General features: G+C 47.7%; 1 protein-coding gene across 3 annotated transcripts in view; it reads left to right on the top strand.

Annotated features, from left to right (window-relative positions):
* Positions 1–25,418, top strand: part of LOC147700843 (putative DBH-like monooxygenase protein 2) — a 434,868-nt gene that overhangs the window by 379,598 nt on the left and 29,852 nt on the right. For all 3 annotated transcript variants that reach the window (XM_086929747.1, XM_086929748.1, XM_086929746.1), the window contains exon 12: positions 13,952–14,057. In XM_086929747.1, the coding sequence (XP_086785873.1) occupies positions 13,952–14,057 (106 nt within the window). The remainder of the gene's footprint in view (positions 1–13,951; positions 14,058–25,418) is intronic.

The following is a 25,418-nucleotide window of genomic DNA, read 5'->3' as shown; positions in this document are numbered from 1 at the left end:
TGACCTAAGTAGGTAACCTTTGGTCTACAATATTGCAATTTCGTCTGTGACAATTTATGATGGTATGTAGAAAGAAAAGAAAGTAAAGACAAAGTACATTTTTCACACTGTTCAGGCGTATCGGCTGCCAACAAGATATCATCGACATATTGTATGAGAGCCACTTCTTTAGGCAAAGTGAAGGAATCAAGTTGTTGTTTCAATGCTTGACTGTAAATGCTAGGACTCTCAGTGTACCCTTGAGGAATTCTACAAAATCTGAACGATCGAATATTCAAAGTGAAAAGGAACAAATATCGGCTATCGGGATGAATAGGAATCGAGAAGAAAGCATTCTTCAAGTCGATTACAGAAAAGGTAGTCGCTGTCGGGGGAACTAAGGTAAGCAATGTTGTTATGTCAGAAACCACAGGGTATAGCGGTACTACAATCTTGTTAAATTCTCGTAAATCAATAATGAATCTGTAAATCCTACTATCAGTATCTTTTTTCAAAATGGGAAGAATAGGACTGTTGCAAACATTATAAGGAACTTCTTCCTCAACCCCCACTTTAATCAAATCATGGACAATGCATTTAAGTGCTTCTTCGCCTTCTTGAGAAATTTTGTATTGAGGCAAACGTGGCAATGAAGCTCCCTCCTTGACACTAATAGGTACTGGTGGAATAACCATTTAACCTACATCGGTGTCTGAAGTAGCCCACAAAGTACTAGGGAGTGAAGCTAAAGCAATATCCTCTTTAACAAGACAATATCTCTCAATCATGGGGTAATTGTCATTTAAAATAACACTTAATCCTTCAGGAGAACATCGTATCGTAGCCCTTTATTATTATTATTATTATTATTATTATTAAAGAAAATTTGAAAATAGCGCAACTAACACCGTAGGCATCAAGGCGCTGGAAGATGGTAAGCGGAAAACTCAAAAATCACCTTCGGAAGAATTAGAGATAGGCTTGCTGAAATAACCAGGTCTTGAGAGCTTTACGGAACAAAGTGTTGGAAGAGATCACCTTAAGGTCGTTGGGGAGCGTATTCCAGAGCCTAGGTGCAAGGAAGTTAAAGGACCTTCCGCCCCATCTGGCCTTAGATATACGGGGGACAACTAGCAAGCTTTTACTGGAAGAGCGGAGTGCTCTACCAGGGGTGTAATAGGCCACCAGAGCGCGAATAGCCTCCGGTCCGGACTACGGTGTGTAAGGCATAAGGCCTTAAAATTAATCCTCGCCTTCATGGGGAGCCAGTGCAGGATTTTTCTGCTGGCCGTACCCGAGGAGCGTTTAGGGGCATCCACAACTAAACGGGCAGCCGCATTCTGCACAGTCTGAAGGCGCTGGACCAGACCATTACTAATGCCAAAATATAGTGCATTGCAATAGTCCAGTCTGGAGGCAATGAGCGCCATTACTACCTGTTTGCGTGCCTCAGGGGAAAGATAATGAATGATCTTTCTTAGAATCCTCAGAGCATTGCAACAGGTGGACACAGTCCTGCTGACCTGCTTGTCTAGCAAGAGAGTAGTGTCCAGAATGACCCCAAGGTTGCGGGCAAATAAGGACGGCGAGGGGCAGGTGCTAAGGATAGAAGGCCACCAGTCCATAGACCAGATCTCACTTTTTGCCCCCAAAAATGAGGACCTCCGTTTTCTCCCCATTCAACTTGAGGAAGTTCTTAACCATCCATCCGGCGACCGCCTCCATGCAGTTTCTGAAATTAAGAGCAGTTGTGTTCACAGATTGAGATATGGAGGCCATAATCTGCGTGTCGTCGTCGTAGGAAAGAACTTCTAGCCCAAAGGATCTTATAAGCCTGGCGAGTGGGGCAACATAGACGTTAAAAAGCTTTGGGCTCAACAAGGAGCCCTGAGGGACCCCACACTTCACAGGCTTGATGGGTGACAAGTGCTCGCCTAGCCCTGAAATGTTTGAGCATATCAAGACCCACAATATTATCTGGCATGTTCAGAGAAAGCAGAAATGGACATGGAGCAGTAAATTTATCAACATGGAATGCAAGTGGTTGTGGTAGTGGGCTAAGAGTAGGTGTTCCATCGAAACCTATTGATGTAATAGTTAAGCCAGACAGGGGAGCCCTTGGAACCAAGTGTTTAGATAAAGCGCTACGAGTAGCTCCTGTATCAACCAGAAACTGATCAGTAGAACCCAAAACATGTGCTGTAACATAGTGAGCCTTCTGATCTACTGGAACTTCAACTGATTCCTTATCCCATCCTAGGCAGTCCTATGCATAAGCAGAATCAGACGGCACATAATCGGACATTTGATACTGGTTCCGTCTATGAAAAGTGTTAAACCAATCCTGTCCACTTGTATTAGCCTCAAACCTAGCACGATCATCCGTGCTTCCTCTAGGCCCTGAATATCCTGAGTGATTTTTCGTTTGTCCCCGTCCATGTGGATACTGCAGAGCACGCAGTGCTGGACAATCAGAAGCCAAATGCCCAAATTTCCTGCAGTATGCACACTGGTCAATAGACAAATTCGAACGATTATAAGAAGAAAAAGATGAACCATAAGATCCACGTCCACCTTTATCACTACCTCTAGAAGGCGGACCATAAGCCTGAGCCAACATAACCATCGTTTTCAACTCTTTAGTCTTTTTATCCTCACTGCCCTTTGCTTCTAACTCCTGTTGTTCATATTACTGAGCCATAGTTAACAGAGAAACCGAAGAAGAGGTAGTCCATGAACCCTCACTGGCCTTTAGGCGACTAGCTATTCCTGGCAACAGGTTTGCAACATATTTATCAACAAACAGATGCCTGCCTGTGTCATTCGTCAATGACTGGCCACTAAAATCGTGGAATGCCTCCTCAAAGTGTGTAAAGAAATCTGAAACCGATTCATCTGCTTTTTGCTTGCAAGATGCTAAAACAGTCCAATCTATCTTTTTAGGGGGAATAATCGTCTTTAACTTAACTAATATAGCTGTGGGAAGATCTAAAATTATCTGAAATGGTTTCTTTGCGGGTTCCCTTTCTACATCCAGTCGATCTAAATCTTTCCATAATGTCGCAAGATCATCAACTTTACGAACAGTTCTCCACATATCACGGGGTAATATCAATCCGAAAAATAAGTCAATGTCATGCAAAGTCATAGTACAAAAGCTAATAGCACCCTCAACTTCCTCATAAAAAGCTGCTGGATTTTTCCGCGGATCAGGTAATGTAGTTTTAAGAGCCATGACATCTGCTCTATTCCAAGGAGTGTAAACCCAATTATAAACAAAATAACCCTTTGCATCAACAGAATCCTTATCCTCACTTGTTCCCTCGCCTCTAGGAGGAACATACAAAGGTGCGGCTTCCCGCATAGGTTTCGCATGAACTATCATAGTCTTATCTGTTCCGAAGAGAGAAGCTTGTGCCACGCCGGTCTGAGATGTTTGTGCAGCTGCTTCTGCAATCTTTTTCTCCTCTCGTGCTGAAGCACGCAGTTTAACCAAACATCGCATTGTATCAGCCACCTGAGAAAAGACAAAAAGACTTTCACGCATTTGCTTACAGTCACTTGCTACATCATCAGGCTCCAATTCCTCAGAATATTTCCTAAACTGCTCAAGGACCTCTGCGGCAAAAACCTCAGTAAAATATATTTTCTCTCTTTCCTGCCAACCTTTTATGTCCTCCAAAAGTTCAGAAGCAGGAGCAACACTGCCAACGGCTTTACGAGCAGCAGATCTAAGCTGAGACGCACGCTAAGAGGACAACATAGAACGAGTTTCCCATGCTTTCTCCTGGTTTGCAGAAGAGTCCTCATCTGACTCATGAGGAGCAGAAGGAAAAATATACAGAGGCGGAGAATGATCTAATAACAAAAAATCATCTTGTTGTTTATTAAGAATAGGATAGAGGGGTCGCCGAACAGCGTACTGGCCAGTAACCTGTAAATGGTGCTTCCTATCCTCTCACTCTTTTAGTTCTTTAATTTCTTTATTTTTCAACTCCAATGCTTTTGCATGAATATTCTTTCGCTGTTCTTTTTTAATCAAGGCTTGTTCACGCTTCATTCGTTCACGCACTTCTTTCTCCCACATTCGTACAGTCAAACATTTCTTGCCTCTTATTTGGCTTAAAAATACATTGTTCCACATTCTGAATCTTTCGTAAATCAAATGCCCCATGCATAGGCCAACGCAACTCAGGATCCTTACGAGTATATTTATTCCATAACGTGCTGTACATTATAGAAGAAATACCATACTTAATATACATGTCCCTATTAGACGTCCCCTCTGGGGGGGGGCGGTTGTGCTTCATCAAGTCTCAAACTGGTACCACTACAAAAGCAACACATTCTATGAAGTGTGCTAGAAACAGGCATGCCAAAAATAGTGCAGAATATGCAGTATTATACACAAAGTAGCGCTTAAAGTATGCTTGTACGGTGCGCCATTCAAATCAATTCAAAACAGAGAAAATTCTCCTCATTACCTGCCTATATAAATTGCAATTCATATATTAATCACTTACAAATCCCAATTTGGCCAACACAAATTTCCAAAGACACAGTAAGCGTTACAAAACTACCTTACAGAGGTGAGAAGCAAGATGGCGTCTGCGCGAGTGGACGTGTAAGCTGATCACTCCTCGCGCCCCTGCAAGCTGTTTGGGAGGACCAGACCGGGAGAGCTCTTGGCGGTATACCGGCATTATAGTGCTTCGCGAAAGCGGCGGATGGTGTCCGCTTAAAGAATAACGCCGGTAGTAGGTGGTGGCGGGTTCACGGCGCTCCACCCTGGGCTCCTGATCTTTTACAACTGTGGAGAAGGGAGTTCAGAGCAGAGGCTGAGGCGGAGTGAGGAGTGAGGAGCAGCGGAGGAAAAAAGCCGAAGACACCGAAGACGCCGAAACACTAATACTCGGCAGCGTTTTTGAAGGCAGGCTGTCCCTGTTTTGAAGCTTGGTGTGCTGCCGTGTTGACGGAGGATAGGAGCAGAGGCTGAGGCGGAGCAAGGAGTCAGGAGCAGCGGGGGAAGAAAGCCCAAGACACCGAAAGACGCCAAAACACTCACACTCGGCAGCGTTTTTGAAGGCAGGCAGTCCTGTTTTGAAGTTTTGTGTGTTGCCGTGTTGTCGGAGGATAGGAGCGGTGGAATCTTTGGCGGAAAATTGATTGGCAGTGGTGTGGTGGCGGCTGAGCAGCGGTGCTCCGCTTTGGTCTCTTGTTGCCTCGGGTGGTGTTGGGAGCGAGGACTGCTGGAGTGGTAACCTGGAAGACGCTGAAAACTGAGTGAGGGATTGCTCACGTGTTGGCAGGAGAGTCGTGAAGTGGCGAATACAGCGCACAGAGAATTGTGCCACTGCAAGGTAAAGGCAAAGGCAATAAATGATAATTAAATTACCCACCAAGTGAGAGCATTGGGACTATTTTGCTTCTGCTATTAATTACTAACGGCTAGTATAATAAAAGCATTGATTATAAGCCCTGAAGTGTTCAAATTGCCTTGAACAGTGAAGATATGGCGCTTAGGGGTACAAGGGGGAAGCAGAAAGTTGCAGAAGATCAGGGGGGAAACGGAGCTTCCAAAGAAGGGGCTAAATCCGGCACGGGTAAAAAAACTCAGCCCAAAACACCAGTGGAGACAGTGAAGGACCGCACACAAGTAGGGGCTAATGCCGGTTCAACTATGGGAGGCACGGATAAGAATGTGGTGATCCCGTCTATCTTCACAGCAGCAGCAGCAGCGGTAGCAGCAACAGGAAAAGAGAGAGCCAAGGGGGACAGTGTAAAGACTCTAACTCTTGTTGCACCTTCGGAGGGTGAGGATGTTGTCACCGACCTTGGCGCTATTGGAGGAAAGGGAGAGGGGCAGGAACAGACTCAATTGGATGGAGAGTCCGGAGACTTTTACTCTATGTCCGAAGCATCCCTACCCTCGTCTTGTGAAGATATGGTATCGCACTATGCGTTGCAAATGAGTTTGGAAGGTGGGAACCCGGCTAGTAGCTTATGCCAGGATGATTCTATTGACAATACAGAAGATAGCCCCTGTACTGTACGAGACTTAAACACTGAAGCCTCAGATCATATTAGAACTGAGACAGTTATAGAGGAGGCTACTGATCAGGGGCATAATGAGATTTCGCTAGCATTGATATATGAATCGATAATTTAATTGCGTGATGAGACCAGGGAGGAGAGCCACAGAGTTCAGAATATGTGTCGCAAACTCCAAAACTCAGTTCGAAGCCTTGCTAATTCACAAGCCGATACAGCTAACAGGTTCAATGAGGCGGAGACTCGTATCTCTAGCTTGGAAGACGCAGTTCAACATCAAAAAGGAACTACAGAAGCTCTACAAGGGTTAAAGGAGGATACCCTTTGGAAGTTAGCGGATTTTGAAAACAGGGGTCGTCAGAACAAATTGAGGGTCCTCCAAATCCCTGAAGGAAAAGAAGGCCAAGATCCACGCAAATTCATAGTTAATCTCTTTAAGGACGCCTTCCCAGAATTAACAAAGTGGGATTGGGACAGGGAGGTCGAGAGGGCACATCCCTTCCCATTTAATTTGAAAGAGGAAAAAAATGGGGTATTAAGTATGATGGTAAATGTTTTCGATGTGCTTCACCCGAAGCAGATATAGATCACATTTTTTATACTTGCGATAAACTGCTTCCCTTCATCAAGCTATGGAAATTTTTTTATCAGATGTTTTAGAAACACCTGTTCGGATAACCATTGCATTGATGTTGCTAGGGATGGGTCAAGAGGTTTCCAAGGGGGGCAGCTTATACAAGTTCAGATACTTTTTGTTTGTAGCAATGACTGTAGCTCGTTTATGTATAGCTGGTGACTGGCTTTGCCAGGAACCTCCAAGATTGGAGGTGTGGAGGGCCAAGTTATACAGAATTGCAAGTTTGGAATTTAGTCTTTATTCATTGAAGGGGCAAAAAACGCAAATTGGGTCTTATGATCTGGGAACAATTTTTGACTTATTTGAATAATTAATGATGATTTATTTTCTTTTTGTAATACAAAGATTGATGCATATGGACTCATAACTGTAGTAGTAATGTAGTAATGCACTATACCGGCTACACCATTGTTTAATTAATGTTAAAAAGACCTACAGTTGTGTCTTTTCAGGGCTATTTTTTTTTTGGATGGGGAAGTTTCGTGATATGACCCAGTGTGATAGGCGGATTAAATAATGTATGATTACTGTGTAAAAACTATATAAGGAAAGTATGTATTGCTAAATGTCTACCATGTTTTGGAAGTGTGGAACTAAAATAAGTTTTAAAAAAAACAAAAACAAAACTACCTTACCAATCCCAGACATCAAACCAACAGCAAGTGTTGGATAAAAACAACTCTTACCAATCACTTGGTATCCAGATTCCAACTGCCAAGTTCTTTAAATCGACCAAACAGTCACTGCACGGCAAATCAACAGAAGAGATCTCAGTCGAGGACCGGCACTACCTGGATGGTCAGATCAGAAAGAGAGGAAATATGCTGTGGTTTGCCAGGACGCGGGTCTCCTCGGGCAATGATCATCTGTAGCGAGATTCCAATCCTTCTTTTCGACTACTTCTTCGGGCATCCGAGTCACCGATGAGCCCCACTGGTTGAGCGCCAATTTGTGGCGCTCAACCAGTGCATGGGGTTCGCCCTTCCCTGCACAAAGTCCTCAGACCAATAGGATAGAAGTTGGCACGGAAACTAGAATATAAAATACACAATTTATTAAACCTCATGAGGTGGAACCATGTTCACACAACACCCCTCGGTAGTGTATGAAGGAGCACACTGAATGGAAGGAGCAATGTCCTTTTATACCCACACGTATGGCTCAAAAGAAGGCAGTACAAGTACAAGAAGGTTTTAGGAACATATAAGGTCATACACAAAATGTACAAGTAAGGGGAGCTAACAGTTACTAATTCTAGTAAACATCCTGACAGTTACAGACTAGTAGCAGCTGCAAGGACAGCTGCAAGCTCAACTGAGCTTGTGCAAAGTAAAAGAAGCTAAATATAACCTGTCTCTAGGCAGAGTACAAGAGCAGAGAACAGAAAGGTAAGACAGAGTACTTGGTGATCACGTGGCAGCACATGGCAAACAAGATGGCTGCCGGAATACAAGATGGCTTCCAAAATACAAAGATGGCTTCACCTTTTGCTAACCCTGATTGCTGCCAAATTACAACAGGTCTGCCCTCCTTCGTGTATGCTTCAAAAGAAACCTGAGTTTAATCAGAACAAATCAGAATTTAATCAGAACAAAAAACACTGCAACTAATAAAGCATGCTTTATTAGTTGCAGCTTTTTTTGTTCTGATTACATTTTTTCATTTCCATATTAGGTTTGATAGGACTGGCATACACAGGGCTGGTCCCTGTGTGGTCCTGATGAAGAGCTAGGGGTAGGCTCGAAACATGTTGATTTTACATTGAACTTCTAACTCATTATAAGTTTGTTTTTTATGCGTAAACACCCCTTTTTAGACATACCAACGTAGGAGCGACAATAAAGTATTTTAGCCCACTTGCTAGGTATTATTAATCACTGTAATCCACTCCACCACAATGTGCGCTATACATAGTCTTCCACATAAAGTGTTCCTACGTAGTTTTCGCAAGTTGCGGCAAGCCCCACTTTGTAGAGAACTGGGATGGCCCCAATGATGAAGCATGTCACTGTGGGGAAACCATGGTGAGTGAGGGGACTCAACAAATAATTTTTTCTTTCCTGAAGGCAATCTTTGATCATATTGATCGGACACAAAACTCTGTCATGTTTGCAGTGACATGCTCTGTTTTTGAGCTGTTGTTTTCCGGCGCCGGCATCAGCACTTATTTGTCTACCTTGGTGCTTGTGACGGTATGCCACCAGGTGGTGCTGTCCGGCTAATTTAAAGATGACCACAACAACTGTTCATTATTAATTCAATATACATAAAAATTACAATTACCTGCCTCCCGAGCCATTCCCATAGTTCTGGGGTGCTGACATAGTCCGAATTGTCACACTAGAAGTAGTGTGTTGGTTAGTAGTTGTGTTGTTACTATACTTGGTAGCATAGCAAGGGCAATGTGTGGGGAAAGCTGCAGGGGCCTCCTGACAAGAGCCCTGGTATTTTTTCATTCTTACAAATGAAGTACTGATTGACATATCCCACTTGTCTGGTCTTAATGACGTTTCAGATTAAACCAGAGAGGGTGTTGTGCTGCTGCTTAAAGAAAAATTAACCAAACATGGGTTTTTGAAGCACGCTACTCACCCGTGAGTGTCTCAAGGTGCTGGAGGGTGGGGGGGGGGGGCATGTTGCAGTTCAGGATCAGTCAAAGATCCAGGTCTTGAGGCGTTTCCTGAAGGTGTGCAGAGTGGGGGTGCATCTGATGTTGATTTGGAGCATGTTCCAGGTCTTTGCTGCAACGTAGGAGAAAGCTCTTCTACCTGCTCTGGTTCTGCATATGTGTTGGGTCTCTGCCAAGGTGAGGTCGGCGGAGCGGACGTTCCTTTTGGGTACATGGAAGAAGAAGATTCTTTTGTTGAGGTATTTGGGTCCGATGTTGTGGAGGGACTTTCAGGTATGGGTGAGTAACTTGAAGGTTACTCTCTTCTCAATAGGTAGCCAGTGGAGGTCTCGTAGGTGCTGAGTCATGTGATTGTTCAGAAAAGGGGGTGGTGATGAACAGAGTGTCCGAATTAAGCAGACCACTCTTACCCAGTCCAAAGATCAGGGCTTGATCCATCACCGTTGTTTATCTCACTGCACCATCCCAGCTCAGAACCTGGCTATATGCAAATCAGTCTGTCCCTGGCCCAGTGCATCATGGGAACAGGGCAGACTAAACTACAAAGCCAATTCTTCACCAGAAAGGAGACAAGCTACCGGGGACCGGTTTCTGGCATTTCAGCCGTCTTCGGCCCGGCTTGCTTGAATCCTGATGGTGCAGTGAGAAAGGGACTCATGTCTGAGTATACCCTGCCACACCTATAGTGGCCAAAAACGATTCAGAAAAGGGGGTGGTGATGAACAGAGTGTCCGAATTAAGCAGACCACTCTTGTGATTGTGTCACGAGTTTCCAAGGACGAGTCTGGCTGCGGTGTTCTGGATGATTTGGAGCTTGTGTAGCAGGGATTTGTTGATTCCGGCGTAGAGGGCGTTACTGTTGTCCAGAGTGCCGGTTATGAGTGCGTGGGTGGTGGTCTTTCGGGGAGATTCACTTGAAGGTCTTGCGGAGAGAGTTGAAACAGGTGGAGGTGACAGCGTTGATCTGGTGTGTCAAGGTAAGGGAGGATTCAAGAATTATGCTGAGATTTCGGGCAGGGGTGGCCAGGTTGGGTGGGTTTCTATGGGCCGGGGCCACCAGGAGCTGTCCCACACAGTGGAGGAGGGTCCAAGGATGAACACCTCAGTCTTCTCCAAGTTTAGTTTTAGGCAGCTGTAGCTCATTCAGGCTGCAATGTCTTTCATTCCTTCTTGGAAGCTGAGTCTGGTGTTTTCGGGGTGTTTTGTGAGAGAGAGGATGAGCTGGGTGTCGTTTGCATATGCTGAGCCCATGCTGTCTGATGATAGAGACGAGGGGGGCCATGTAGATTGAAGATTGTGGGGCTGAGCGAGGATACTTATGGTACTCCACAGTTGATCTCTGTAGATTCAGAGAGAAAGGGAGGGAGTCTGATCCTTTGGGTTCTGCTGGAGAGAAAGGAGTGGATCTAGTCGTGGGCGGTTCCTTGTATGCTGGCATCTTGGAGTCTGGCTGCAAGAGTGCCGTGGGAGACGGTGTGGAAGGCTGGTGAAAGGTCTAGTAGGAAAAGGGCCGCAGTGTGGTTCAAGTATTATGTGGATGTCATCGGTGGGGCGGCGAGGAGGGCGATCTCAGTGCTGTGGTTGCTGCAGAATCCGGACTGGGAGGGGTCAAGGATGGAGTTCTCCTCGATGAAGGTGGTCAGCTGGGCGTTGATGAAACTCTCTGTGGCTTTGGCTGCGAAGGGAAGGAGGGAAATGGGCTGGCAGTTTTTCAGGTCCGTCGGGTTGGCCGAGGGTTTCTTGAGTAGGGGATTGACCTCTGCCTGCTTCCAGTCATTGGGGAAGATGCCACATTCGAGGAAGGTGTTGATTGTCCAGCCTAATTTGGTTGCTATGGTGGTGGGCACTCTGTGGTAGATTTGCAGTGAGCAGGGTTTCATAGGGGCTCCTGAGTGGGTGCATTTCATGGTTGTGGTGGTGTCTTCTGTGGTGGCAGGCTTCAAAGTGGTGATGGTCGGCTGGATTTTGGATGTGGGGAGGGTGATTGGTTCCGGCGTCTGTTTGCTGAAGTTGTTACAGAGGGCCTTGATTTTCAGGTGGAAGCAGGCACTGAGCTTGTTACAGAGGTCCTGAGAGGGTTAATGTCTGTGGCTTCGCTGGGGGGATTGATGATTTGCTGTATAACATTATAGAATTATTTTGCATTGCTTGCGTTGGTGTGGATTTTGTTCTTAATGAAGGTCCATTTGTTGGCTTTTATGCGCTGGTGGTATTCATTCATGGCGTTCCTGTCATTGTGAAGGTCTTCGGGGGGTTTTCTGTTCCGCCAGACCTTCTTGAAGCATCTGCAGGAGCGTCTTGCTTCTTGGAGGTCGGTGGTGAACCAGGCTGCATTCAGGGGGTGCTGTTTGACAGGGTGGTGGAGGGGTGTGAGGTTGTCAGTACAGCCCGAGATCCAGCCGTGGAGTTCTTTGGCTGCGGAGTATGCGTCAGTCGTGACTGGTGGGTCATTGAGGCAGTTGGTGTTGAGGTGTTCCTCTGTTATCTTGCTCCTGTTCCTCCAAGATGGGTGTGGGACAGGTTTGGGTGTTGTTGTGGAACTGAAGGTGAAGTGTATGCACTGGTGGTCCATCCAGGGGGGCTGCTTGGTGTGGCTGAAGTTAATGTTTGTCACTCTGGCGAAGATGGGGTTGAGGGTATGTCCGGCTCGGTGGGTAGGGGTGGTGACAAGCTGCTTCAGTTTGAGGTTGTCGAGGTTGTCAAGGAGGGTGGTGGAGTCAGGGTCGCTGCAGTTGTCGAGTTGGAAGTTCGGTCTCTGATGAGAAAGGCGAGAGACCAGAAGGGGCTGTAGATGAGGGTCCCATGCAGCATGGTTCTAGGGGTTATTTAGACCTGAAAGTGGAGGTGCTCTGTGTTGGAGAAGGGGTAACTTGTGCTGGAAGGGGAGAGACGGTGTGAGTTCTTGTGTGCGATGGCAAGTCCTCCTCTTGGGCAGTCGGCGGTCCTTCCTCTGGATCCTGTATCCGTCGGGGATGGCGGTGGCGATGTCGGGGGCGGAGGATGGCTTTAGTCCATGTTTACGTGAAGAAGGCGACGTCTGGTGCGAAGGTGTCGAGCAGGTCCCAGACCTCCGTGGCGTATCTGTGATGGGATCGCAATTTGAGGAGGATGCATGTCAGGGCTTCGGTGGTTGAGGCGTCCTGTGTGGGTTCTGTATTTGCGGGGGTCTGTTGATGGTGAAAGAAAGTCAGCGGTGTTGGCAGGAGAGCTGGTCATGGGTGGTGTTTGGCATTGATCTGTGGCAGTTGTTGTCTCTACCAGGGTTGAGTGCGAGGAGGGCGGCGGGGGTGTATCGGTGGGGGGATCATAGGTCCAGTGTTCCTGGCGCTGGCTATGGTCGGGTCGCGGACAGGCACAGACGGCCAGCGGCTGCATGAAATAGGGGAGGGGGAGGGATGAGGTGCTGGGAGGTGGAAGTGTGGGCTGTCGAGGGGGAGGGGCCACAGGAGCGGCAGCGTTGGGGAAAACTGTCTGAGAATCAGGCAACAATTATTTTAATTTAAAAACTGGTGAAATTAAACGGGTTAAAATAAAATTAAACCAGGGTTAGCAGGGCAGAGTGCTGAGGCAGGCAGGGATCAGGCAGAAGGAAATATGGCAGCCTGCGCGATCCCTCACCAGGAGGAGGTCTCGCTGCTGTGGCGCGTCAAGAACACTGCAGAGCTGCTGGGGAGAGAGTTGACCCAAACCGAAGGTCATGATTTTTCTTGCGCTGCCCCGCAGCGGCCACCATGAAATAGGCTAGGGGGGGGGGGTGAGATGCTGGGAGGCGGGGGCTGTCCGGGGGGAGGGGCACAGGAGCAGCAGCAGCTAGAAAACCGGCCGAGAATCAGGCAATAATTAATATAATTTAAAAACTGGTGAAATTCAGCAGGTCAAAATAAAATGAAACCAGGGTGAGCAGGACAGAGGCTGAGGCAGGCAGGGATCAGGCAGGAGGGAATCTGGCAGCCGGCGCGAACCCTCACCAGGAGGAGGTCTCGCTGCTGCGGCGTATCAAGAGCTCTGTTGAGCTGCCGGGGAGGGAGTTGATCCAGACCAAAGGTCAGGGTTTCACTTGCGCTCCACCGCAGCGGCTGACATGAAATAGGAGAGGGGGTGGGGCGAGGTGCTAACATGACAGCATTAAATAAATGTTTAATTATTAACAGAACAAATTTAATTTCACTAAAATAAATGAGCAGGTGAGGCACTGGATGTGCTTAGAAGAACTGAACAAAGAAGTAAGTATTTTAGACTTCTTATGTATAAGTAATTGAACTTTGTGTAAGAGAGTTAATATGAGTAAGGACTCCATGGTGGACTTAGTGTTACAGGTCCAAAGGCTGTGAATGTCAGAACAGAACATATGGATTGTTTGCCACATGATAAATCACCAGGTTTAGAGGACATTACATCTTGACCACCAGTGACATCACAGGCTTGGCTATTTGTGCTTCCCGTGGCCTTTCATCAGCTTAATGAGGGGTAGCACATCGCCGAACCCTAATTAGAGTCCTGTTTCTCTCTTTGTGACAAAGCCTGGGCAGAGTTCCGCAAGCAGAACTCCACGAAGAGACCAAAAAACTCCACCGCACTACCAGAGTTCTACAAGAGGCAGGGTGTGCTTGGTAATGCTGGTTTGCCTTTTTAACCAACCTGTCTTTTCTTTGCAGTAATCCCAGTGCTTTGAACTTTATACCCTGGACCCCTGATAATATTGCCCTGGTGCAAAAAGCAACAAAGGACACAGTCCAGTATAATCTATTGGCTCATTCTAATGTAAGCTTTTTTCTATTTCCATATAAAGAATTTAAAAAAAGACATATGTGCATGAGGGAATATTAAACTGTAATTTTAAAACTACAAGGGTTGAGCCGTTATATGTCTAGTTCTTTATTTGTAGTCCCTGAACTCAGGGATTAATGAAGGGAGTCTGTTATGTTCAATGCTCTTGTGTAATATACCAATTCAAGTCTCTACATTTCAAGGCTGGTGAATAGGGAACTCTTTTGGATTTGGCAGGGTAGAAATCAAATGTTGCTTGTTTCAGTGTTCGACTAAAGACATGACAAACTGTTTCATCTGTACAGGATAAGCTAATGTTTGCCCACCCTCATTCAATCAGCATCTGTGGTATTTTATTTCTTTGACATGAAAATGTATTTTTGTAAACTGATGACCCTACATATGAATGTTAAGAACAACCTGACTCTGAAATGCCTGTGCGTGTCTGACATTTCCCAAATCCAATTGTATTAGACTGGCATGATTCCTAATAGTGTGCATTCTTTCTCCTTCAGGCAGTTTTTTTGTATATTTTATTATTGATGTGTGGCTCTTTAAAACCCAGTGTTTCATTGGAATAGACTTGCAACCATATATTGGATTGATGCATGTGCAGAACAGCCTTTTATTCTCTCCTTGGGTGCAGGTGCATTGAAGCTTTCTGCTGTTCACACCTAGGCATAGTTTTTGTGGGATGCCAGCTTGGCTTCTGCCGCTGGTGTGACTGCCCAGCATCATAAATAAAAGGTTTCTTTCCAGGTCTGGACTGGGAACAAAAACCGGCCCTGGCAAAGTTCTCGGCCACCCCCCGCCTCTTCCCACTCGGGGGGGATGGAGGTGCCGCCGAGCTCTTTGCCAGGGCCGGGTGTCAGCTGATTTTGTTAACAGGCTGATTTTGCAGCTATGGGGTGCATGTCTTAAAAGCCAGCAAAAGTTACAGGGTGTAACGACGCCATACCAGCTTGCCAAAATCTTCAAAGAACGCCATTTTCGCCAACCTCGCTGCAGCTCCACCGCCGAGTACATCCTCCCCCCGCCGCAGCCTCACAACAACAGCGCTGCCGCAGAGTGGGGGTGAGGGAAAAACTACATTTCCCAGCGGTCTCCGCGACCGGAAGTCGCGTCGAGGCGGAGCGCGCCAGGAGGCGCTTAAAAGCAGCCTTCACCTGCGGAGGAGCGGGTGCATGTCTTAAAAGCCAGCAAAAGTTACAGGGTGTAACGACGCCATACCAGCTTGCCAAAATCTTCAAAGAACACCATTTTCGCCGACCTCGCTGCAGCTCCACCGCCGAGTACATCCTCCCCCCGCCGCAGCCTCACAACAACAGCGCTGCCGCAGAGTGGGGGTGAGGGAAAAACTACATTTCCCAGCGGCCTCCGCGACCGGAAGTCGCGTCGAGGCGGAGCGCGCCAGGAGGCGCTTAAAAGCAGCCTTCACCTGCGGAGGAGCGGGTGCATGTCTTAAAAGCCAGCAAAAGTTACAGGGTGTAACGACGCCATACCAGCTTGCCAAAATCTTCAAAGAACGCCATTTTCGCCGACCTCGCTGCAGCTCCACCGCCGAGTACATCCTCCCCCCGCCGCAGCCTCACAACAACAGCGCTGCCGCAGAGTGGGGGTGAGGGAAAAACTACATTTCCCAGCGGCCTCCGCGACCGGAAGTCGAGTCGAGGCGGAGCGCGCCAGGAAGCGCTTAAAAGCAGCCTTCACCTGCAGAGGAGCGGGTGCATGTCTTAAAAGCCAGCAAAAGTTACAGGGTGTAACAACGCCATACCAGCTTGCCAAAATCTTCAAAGAACGCCATTTTCGCCGACCTCGCTGCAGCTCCACCGCCGAGTACATCCTCCCCCCGCCGCAGCCTTACAACAACAGCGCTGCCGCAGAGTGGGGGTGAGGGAAAAACTACATTTCCCAGTGGCCTCCGCGACCGGAAGTCGCGTCGAGGCAGAGCGCGCCAGGAGGAGCTTAAAAGCAGCCTTCACCTGCAGAGGAGCGGGTGCATGTCTTAAAAGCCAGCAAAAGTTACACGGTGTAACGACGCCATACCAGCTTGCCAAAATCTTCAAAGAACGCCATTTTTGCCGACCTCGCTGCAGCTCCACCGCCGAGTACATCCTCCCCCCGCCGCAGCCTCACAACAACAGCGCTGCCGCAGAGTGGGGGTGAGAGAAAAACTACATTTCCCAGCGGCCTCCGCGACCGGAAGTCGCGTCGAGGCAGAGCGCGCCAGGAGGCACTTAAAAGCAGCCTTCACCTGCGGAGGAGCGGGTGCATGTCTTAAAAGCCAGCAAAAGTTACAGGGTGTAACAACGCCATACCAGCTTGCCAAAATCTTCAAAGAACGCCATTTTCGCCGACCTCGCTGCAGCTCCACCGCCGAGTACATCCTCCCCCCGCCGCAGCCTCACAACAACAGCGCTGCCGCAGAGTGGGGGTGAGGGAAAAACTACATTTCCCAGCGGCCTCCGCTACCGGAAGTCGCGTCGGGCGGAGCGCGCCAGGAGGCGCTTAAAAGCAGCCTTCACCTGCGGAGGAGCGGGTGCATGTCTTAAAAGCCAGCAAAAGTTACAGGGTGTAACGACGCCATACCAGCTTGCCAAAATCTTCAAAGAACGCCATTTTCGCCGACCTCGCTGCAGCTCCACCGCCGAGTACATCCTCCCCCCGCCGCAGCCTCACAACAACAGCGCTGCCGCAGAGTGGGGGTGAGGGAAAAACTACATTTCCCAGCGGCCTCCGCGACCGGAAGTCGCGTCGAGGCGGAGCGCGCCAGGAGGCGCTTAAATGCAGCCTTCATCTCCCACGTCGCAGGAGTGCGCGGGGCAGCGCCGGGCTAAGCCCGGGCAAAGGGCGGGCCCTCTGTGGCCCTCAGGGGACCGAGGAGGACGGGACGGGCTATCCCCCTTTCTCCTGCGATAAGGTATCCTAATACGCCTTGTTCTCTAACCGCTGCGTATTAAAGGGGAGTCCCTCATTATTGTTATACCTCGGATAACAACGTGAAGATGTCCAAAACTAGAAAGACCCCCGTGGCCACTAGATCTGTAACAAGAACAATAAGTGCTCCCAAAACCCCTCTTCCTACAATAACTGCTATTGACTTAATGTTACAGAAAACTATCAGTGTGGTGGCTGATGCTATCCAGGATACTGAAAGACGACTATCTCTAACGCCAGACCTGTGTTTTCCGGACCTTTCTCTACACACCACCGAAAACGTTAATTCTAAAGACAATACAATGAATTCTCAAGAATCAATCTTAATGTTGTCCTTCACAGGGCTCCCAAGTCCCCAAACAAGAGACAACACTCCAACTGCCCTGACTATTCCCTCCCCAGGTAGCAGCAGGGACTGCAGCCTTATGGTGCCTAGCGAAAACGGTACTAATATATACTTGTCGCCTACAGACCACTTAGATCTTGGGTCTTTAAATTCGGCAGGTTTAACATCTACAGCACCTACAGGAATAGATCCCCCCCCGGCTAAGAGACTAGGGCCAAAACATACAAACAGGTCCCGTGGATCGCGAAGCAAAAAAACATCTATAGCTAAAAAAATGCCTCGCTTAAAGGTCAAAAAACACCATCCAGCTAAATATATTTGGTCCACTTTTAGACTGGCTAACCCAACACCCAAAGCAGTAAATCTTTGCCCACCCTCAACCAGCCAGGAGCTAGGGTCGCCCCTGAGCAAGCAGCAGATAGGTCCTATAGATATGACTATTGTCCACTCAGATCAGTCAGACAACACACCGACAAGCAACGAGCCTCTCTTGGGTCAACTAGAAGCCCTAATCAAGTCCCTCTTGAAGCCCATTAGTGAGAGAGTTATTAACATCGAGAAGGCATTAGGGAAATTTGAAAGGGCCCAAAACGACGCATCCTCCACCTTACTCAAAATATTGAATGCACCAAAAATCACCTCCACCTTTGTACCAGCCCGTAGTTCGCTTGCCCCAACTAGTAATAAATCAGTAAGGACAAAGCAAACTACTCACAACACTGCAAATAACCACACTCTGCCAGCTTGCCTGGATAAAACTCCTCATTCTAAGCCGAGAAATAATCTAGACACGGTGACTAACCCCTCTCCCATAGTGGCCACTACCCTGACCAACGCCCAAATTCCACCTGACAATGAAACCGAGGAAAGTGAATGGGCCGCTGAAAGTTCCCCAGCCAAACTAGTACAACTCACCTTGAACTAACGAGACAAACTAAAACTACACATTTGAGTATACCTACACTGCAAACAGGGGACAAATTGCCAAAACCAGTGGCAGTTAAAAGACCACCCCACATAAACCTTCCCCCTGAATCCAGTCCTTACACCAGCGTCATGATCGGGGTACCTAAATTACCGGAGGAGAAAACAGAATCTCATGTGGAACTAAAAAATAAGGTCAGCCACTGGCTTACAAATCACAGACCGTTCCACAACACATAATTGGCCATATCTCACATGTGAAAAGAGTAGACTGGGTGGGCACCAGATTTAAATCAACTGAGGGTGATTGTATTGTGGTAACCTTCGGTGACTGTCGTGCAGCTAGTTTTGTGAACAGCTGGAAAAGTGGTGTGACTAATAGCCTGATCCGTACAATGGATCTAAGCTATTTTTATCCCTCCAATAATCCCAGTCACAATGTAAAACAACCACAGCTAACCTATGGACAGGGGGGGCCGCCTGAGCAAACGGGGTATTTCCAAGCTAGGGAAACCTCATGGCCGTATGACCCACCTACCCCGATGGAACACATAAACCATAGGAATGAACCCCCATGGTTTAACAGGCTAAATAGACATCGTACAAGCCATCAGGAGAGAAGGGAGTTCCCACCCCGCCCACAGTTTCAGCACTATTCACATCCACAACAGCTAAACATGCATTACGGGGTCCCCGTCTCAAACAGATATGACACACTTTATGTCCCAGAATTCCTGGACGAGATTGATTGACATACTGTACCCTTAATACCCCCTCCTATATACTCAGAGTCTTCACGCATGGAAGCAGTTTCCAACAATCCAGTGAATACTATACTTGAGTGCACAAACAATTCTACTCAAGGGTTAGCTGTAACCCCCGAGGCAGCTTCTTTAGCAAAACAGTCAGAGAGCACGTTGCCCCTACATGAGCTTAGTCCCCCACATCCTCTTATTCAAGTCTATCGCGGTACTACTGGCGCTGTAAACTTTCTACGCAGCATTGAAACACAAGTGGACACAATAATTGATCAAAGTAATCAAGCGACACCCCCACCTACAACCAATGCCCAGGAAGCAGGCCCAAATGATACATCACCATGTACTATAAAACTTTTATCCTGGAATGTTGCAGGCCTGGCTTCCAAGGTAAAGGACCCAACATGGGTATCATACATAAAAGACTATACCATTTTGTGTTTTCAAGAAACATGGCTGGAAGACGTAAACATACATATCGAAGGCTTCCAAAGTTTCTTCCTACCGGCAACTCCATCGAACAGTGTTATGTTATGTTATGTTAATAAAAATTTAATACCGCGCACATACACCAATTGGTTTCTTGGCGCTCAAAGACAGTGGGCTATGGCGTGGGGGGGTGTAGGCAGCTAGCCGTGGGCAAGACGAAACAGGTGAGTTTTTAAAGATTTACGGAAGGTGGGGTAGTCAGAAATGAGTCGAATAGGGAGGGGAAGGGAGTTCCAAGTGGATGGGGCAAGAAAGGAAAAGGCAGCACCGCCGTGCTTCTTGCGTCTAAACCTGGGAGTGACCAACAGGTTGTGGGCAGAGGATCTGAGGTGTCGAGGGGGAACATAAGGGGGAAGGCAGAAAGAAATAAAAGCTGGAGCAGAAACAAAAAGAGATTTAAAAACAGTGCAAGCAAGTTTGAAAATGCAGCGTTGTGCAACCGGGAGCCAGTGCAAGGTTTTTAACAGCGGGGAGACATGTTGATGTTTGGGTTGCTGGAAGATTAATCTGGCTGCCTGGTTTTGCACCAGTTGAAGCTGTTGAAGATGGTAAGCTGGGATCCCCACGTATAGACAGTTGGCATAGTCTAAACGTGAGGTAACCAGGGCCAAGATGACAAGAATAAGAGCCTCTGAAGAGAGGTACCTTCGGATCTTACCGATCCTGCGGAGGTGGAAAAAGCAGGCCGAGGTAACAGCATTGATATGCGGCCGCATCGAGAGGTCGCTGGAGATGACGACACCTAGGCTCTTCACGGAGTCAACTGGGCAGGGGGGGGGGGCCGAGGGCAGGGGGCCAGAAGTTGGAAGTCCAAGGATGTGAAGGCCCACCGATCAGGACCAGCTCTGTCTTGCTAGGATTGAGCTTCAGCTGGCTGAAGTTCATCCACTCGTAGATGGAAAGCATGGTGGTTTGGAATTTAGAGCAGGAGAGAGGAGAGGAGTCGATAGGGAAAATAAGTTGCAGATCATCTGCATAATTAAAAGTGGTAACAGAAGAGTGACGGAGGGAGACCAACAGAGGCTGCATATAAAGATTGAACAGAAGGGGAGATAAAGCAGAACCTTGGGGGACACCACAGGAAAGTGAAGTGCAAGGAGCAGAAAAGGAAGATAAGTGTACAGATTGGGTCCGGAGTTGGAGAAAGGACACAATCCAGGACAGGGCCAGGCCCGAGATCCCAGCATTTCTGACACGGTCGACCAAGATGTCGTGGTCGACCGTGTCGAAAGCGGCCGAAAGATCAAGTAACACCAGGGCCTGGGCCAAGTTCTTGTCGGCCCCCTGTCTCAGCGTGTCCATAACCGCTATCACCACTGCCTCTGTGGAATGGGAGGGTCTGAATCCGGCCTGTTGGTCATCGAGGAAATGAGTTTCCTCAATGAAAGTGCTCAGACAGCGAGTGACATAGGTTTCCAAGACTTTCCCCAGATAAGGGAGAAGGGAGATAGGTCGGTAGTTGCCCAGAACCGCGGGGTCGGAACCGGGTTTTTTCAAAATAGGTACCACCACAGCGCTTTTGAAAGCATTGGGGACAGAGCCTAAGGAGAGTGAGCGGTTTAGAAGGTCCAGAGGAGGGTCAGGGCATGCCATAAAGGCGTCTCTAAGAATTTTGGGAGGATAGCAATCCTTGGGGGAGCCTGAGTCCACAGCCGAGAGTAGTGAGCGGAAGGTGTCTAAAGTAATCGGGGGAAAAACGTTCAGGGAGTGGGGATTCGAGGGAGGAAGGGCACTCAAGTGAGACATAGTAGTGGGGGGAATATTATTTTTAATCGTGGCAATTTTATCAATAAAAAAAGAATTGAGGGAATCGCACAAAGCTTGTGATGGCTGAGGCTGAGGTGTTACGCGGTCGGGTAGGGAGAGTTCAGATACAATTGAAAAAATTTCTTTGGTTTTAGATGCAGAATTGATTACTTTTTGAGAAAAATAAGCAGATTTAGCCAAAGTGATGGATTGTTTGTAGGATTTGAGTAAGTCAGTGTAGGTAGTTTTCAGTGAAGGATCATAGTTACGCCTCCATCGGCGCTCAGCCTGACGAAGAAGGAGTTTGCTGGCCTTAAGTTGGTCAGTAAACCAGCGCTGGGCGTCGTGGGGTCGCTTCGATTTGATGGATTTGGCTGGAGCGACTACGTCACTGGCTAGAGACAGCCATTGGTCCACTGCAACTGCTTGAGAGTTCAAGTCAGAGTGGCTGGGGGGTAGAGTGGAAGCAAGGGTCGAGTGAAACAGAGAGGTATCAGCGTGCTTCCAATTACGTGCCAAGAAATTGGAGGCTGGAGGGGGGCGGGTAGGCGCAGAGATTTGTAGGGCAAAGGAAATGAAAAAATGGTCGGACCAGGTACAGGGATACACCAAAGGAGAGGAAATGTCCAAATTGGCGGTCCAAACCTGATCCAGGATATGGCCCTTAGAGTGAGTCGGAACAGAGATATGTTGCGAGAGATTGAGGGCAGATAGAAAACCAGAAAATTCAAGTGACAGGGAGGATTCAAGAGGGTCGGATGGCCAGTAATTAAAGTCGCCGATGATCAGGATCCTAGCAGAATTAATGGTTAGTTGTGAAATAAAATCACTGAACAAGGATGGGAAAGAGGGCATGTTAATAGGGGGACGATACACTAAGACACAAATGAAGGAGTGTTTGGGAGAGGAAAATTTCAACATAAGAATATCGGAGTTCAAAATAGGGGTGGTAGTTAAAGAAGTGAGTTGTAGATTGGAGCGAATGATGGCAGCAACTCCCCCACCCGGTCTACCAGAGGTCCTGTTGGAATGAAGGATATAGTAGCCCGAGGGTATAGCGGCCAAGATGTCAGGATAGGAGTCCGCATGTAGCCAAGTTTCAACGAGGAGCAGGATGTCAATGGTGCCGGCCTCGAGCAGTTGGAAGACCTCAAGCTGGTGTTTAGGAAGAGAGCGGGTGTTCAGATATACTACAGAGAGGGAGCGCATACCAGAGGAGCTAGGCCTGGAAGATATGAGAGTGGCAGAGTCGGGGGGCAGGGTAGTAGAGGAAGGAGCCGGGGGGACGCTAGAGGAGAGATGGGAAAAGATATCATGAGTCCGAGCAATGGCAATCATGTGAGGGGAAGGAGGAGCACAAGAGAAATATGAACGAAGTTCCTGGGAGGTATAAGTAATGCGTTGAGCAGCATGAATGGCCCCTGGCCTCGGTCGGCCGCGGACGGGCGCAGACGGGCTCGACTTATGCGCGACTTCGGCGCGAAGTCGGCACTCCCGCTGCGCTCGTCCGCTGTGCCTCCTCCAACCCGTCATTTATGCTGGGCAACGTGAACCACTAGACTGCTCACCTGCACGGTGGAGAGGCAGGGCGGAAGTGGCGCAGAACCAGGAAGTGGCGCTCGTGCAGGGACCCTCCGCACAAACAGCACACTGCCGGGGCGGACCGGGGTCAAGAGCGAGGTAAGTAAGCAGGCGTCGCAATTGGCAAGTAATGCGGGGCACTGTGGGCATAACACACGAGGCAGTGAGGTTTTAAAAGTAAGTGCAGGCGGCTCGTGCAAGCAGCTCGTAATCAGCTGGGTTGCACGCGAAGAGCCGATAGAGATTTAAAATGGGCAGCAGCTCTAAGTCAGCTGAGATTAAAAAACGGAATCCTCGGCAGCGCTGGTGCACGCCCGTGGCCTTCACCACGTTAGTGGAAGATCAAAGGGGGGCTTGGCAGTTTACGTTAGCCTTGCACTCATCTGTCATGTCTCAAACAGGGAATCCAACAATAGACATATCCAAACCCTGGTACTCAGGAGGGGCAATAGGGCATTGACCCTTATTAACTTCTACAACGCCGTATCATCAAATAGGGAGTGCAATATTCTCCATCTACAAAACTTCCTTAAAGTCAAAGCACCAAGTCTGCCCCGCAGTACCATCATTGCCGGAGACCTTAATACGCATCCATGCGGTAACCCTGCAGAAACACCAATTGGACTTTTAGGATGCAATAATAGATCTGGTTTCCACTTTGATCACTCGCCACGTGGTACCCATGTTAACAACTTAACTGACGACAGGAACCTGACAGTTGCAATGTCTATATCAGAGGATTCTCATATTTTTGACGTCCCCACGTATAAAGGTCCTAGAAATGGCACTTATATAGATCACATTCTTCTTTCAAGAGACCTTGTTGATCTAGTATCTGACTTTGAAATTCAAACAAGCTTGTTCAGTGACCATAATCCCATCTCCATCAAAATTAGAGGAGGTATCTTCGAACTTCGAAAGCCCAGGAAAGACTGTGGCCGCTTAAAGCCAATAAACGGAAATCGACGTTTGAAGTGGTCAAAAGTCAACAGTGTTAACCTGTATAATTCAATTAATAACAGCTGTGGTAAAGAATTCGCACTTTGTGCCTCCCCCACCACCTTGCCTGAAGTGACCTTAACCGCCTTCTCAGTTGTGGTAGATAGAGTTGGTGAACTGTTAACTATACCAGTGAAGGGACATCATGAACCCCACCCGAAATGGTTTGACCAAGCTTGCTCAAAGGCTGGACGTAACTTAAAAAAAGCATTAAAGGCCAACCCCAGAGATTCTACCCTTGTAAAAGAACTGAGAAACATCTACAAGACATCTTTAGCAGCCCGAAAAAAAGAAGTGAAGGCAAGCATCTGGGATTTTCTGAGTGATCCAGCAATTCTGGGTAATAGCTCCAAGTTCTGGAACATTATAAACCAGCCCTTGTTCGATGACCCCAGTAACTCTGTGATTGGGTCAAACATACCCGAGGATGAGTGGTTATCTCATTTTAGATCAATTTTTCAAAGTGACGACGCACAAGCGGACACTGATCTTAATACCTCTGATGAAGAATTGTTGTGTTTTACAGTGGGGGAGACACTTCCCCCTGACCTCTTTAAATCAGACACTCAACTATGGGCACGAGTCCTTACCGCAGTAATAAATGCCGGGATCTCTAAAGGTTGCCCAAAATCATGGGGGTCCTCGACCATAGTGCCTGTATTCAAGAAAGGGGATCGTAGAAGTGTAACATGTTACAAGCCAATATCACTGATCAACTCAATCGCTAAGGTGGTGGGGGGTATTATTTTAAATAGGCTAGTACTCTGGGCCAAGGATAAAAACATTCTGTCATCCATTCAATACGGGTTTAGACCAGGTCATTCCACGATAGCTCAATGTCTGAACCTGTATCTAATAAATGGCAAATACACCTTGGCCAGAAAAGGGTCTATCCACATGGCCTTTATGGATTTATCATCCGCCTTCGACTGCGTTGACAGAGGTAGGCTCTGGAGGTCATGCAAAAAATGGGCGTGGAGCAAAACCTCATTAATTGTTTAGCAGATTTACATTCGGACACCAGAGCAAATGTTCGCTTCACACAGGATATGAAAGTAACTAGGGACTTCAGGATAAACCGGGGGGTTAGACAAGGGTGCATCCTAGCCCTGTTTCTTTTTAATCTTTATATTAATGACCTGGAGGACACCTACTAAAAACCGGTGCAGACTACCCATACATAGGGAGGAAGGGCGTGCCCGTCTTGCTATATGCGGACGACGCCGTCCTAATCTCTAGAACGGCGATCGGCCTCCAAACTCTGCTTGATTCTTTTTTTGTATTTATGAATTCCCGTGGTCTGAGCATTAATAACTCGAAATCTTTCACCATGATGACCGCATCAGGTCCCAAAAAAAGATACCCCCATTCTGTAAACAACGAAAAAATACCGACAACTAGGACCTTCTCGTATCTTGGTGTCCTTTTTGACCACAAACTAACTTGGGCACCCGCAATACAAAAGAAAAAGGGTGAGATAGTGCGCGTAAATGCAGGTATAATGGATTTTGCTAAGAAAATGGGTAATAGCCCAGTGGCCGCTGTTCTGAAGTTATACCAAGCTAAAAGCATAGC

Source organism: Lissotriton vulgaris, chromosome 7, assembly GCF_964263255.1.
Source record: "Lissotriton vulgaris chromosome 7, aLisVul1.2, whole genome shotgun sequence".
Lineage (NCBI taxonomy): Eukaryota > Metazoa > Chordata > Amphibia > Caudata > Salamandridae > Lissotriton > Lissotriton vulgaris.
The sequence above is the reverse complement of the archived record's forward strand: the minus strand, read 5'-3'. Positions and strand labels throughout refer to the sequence as shown.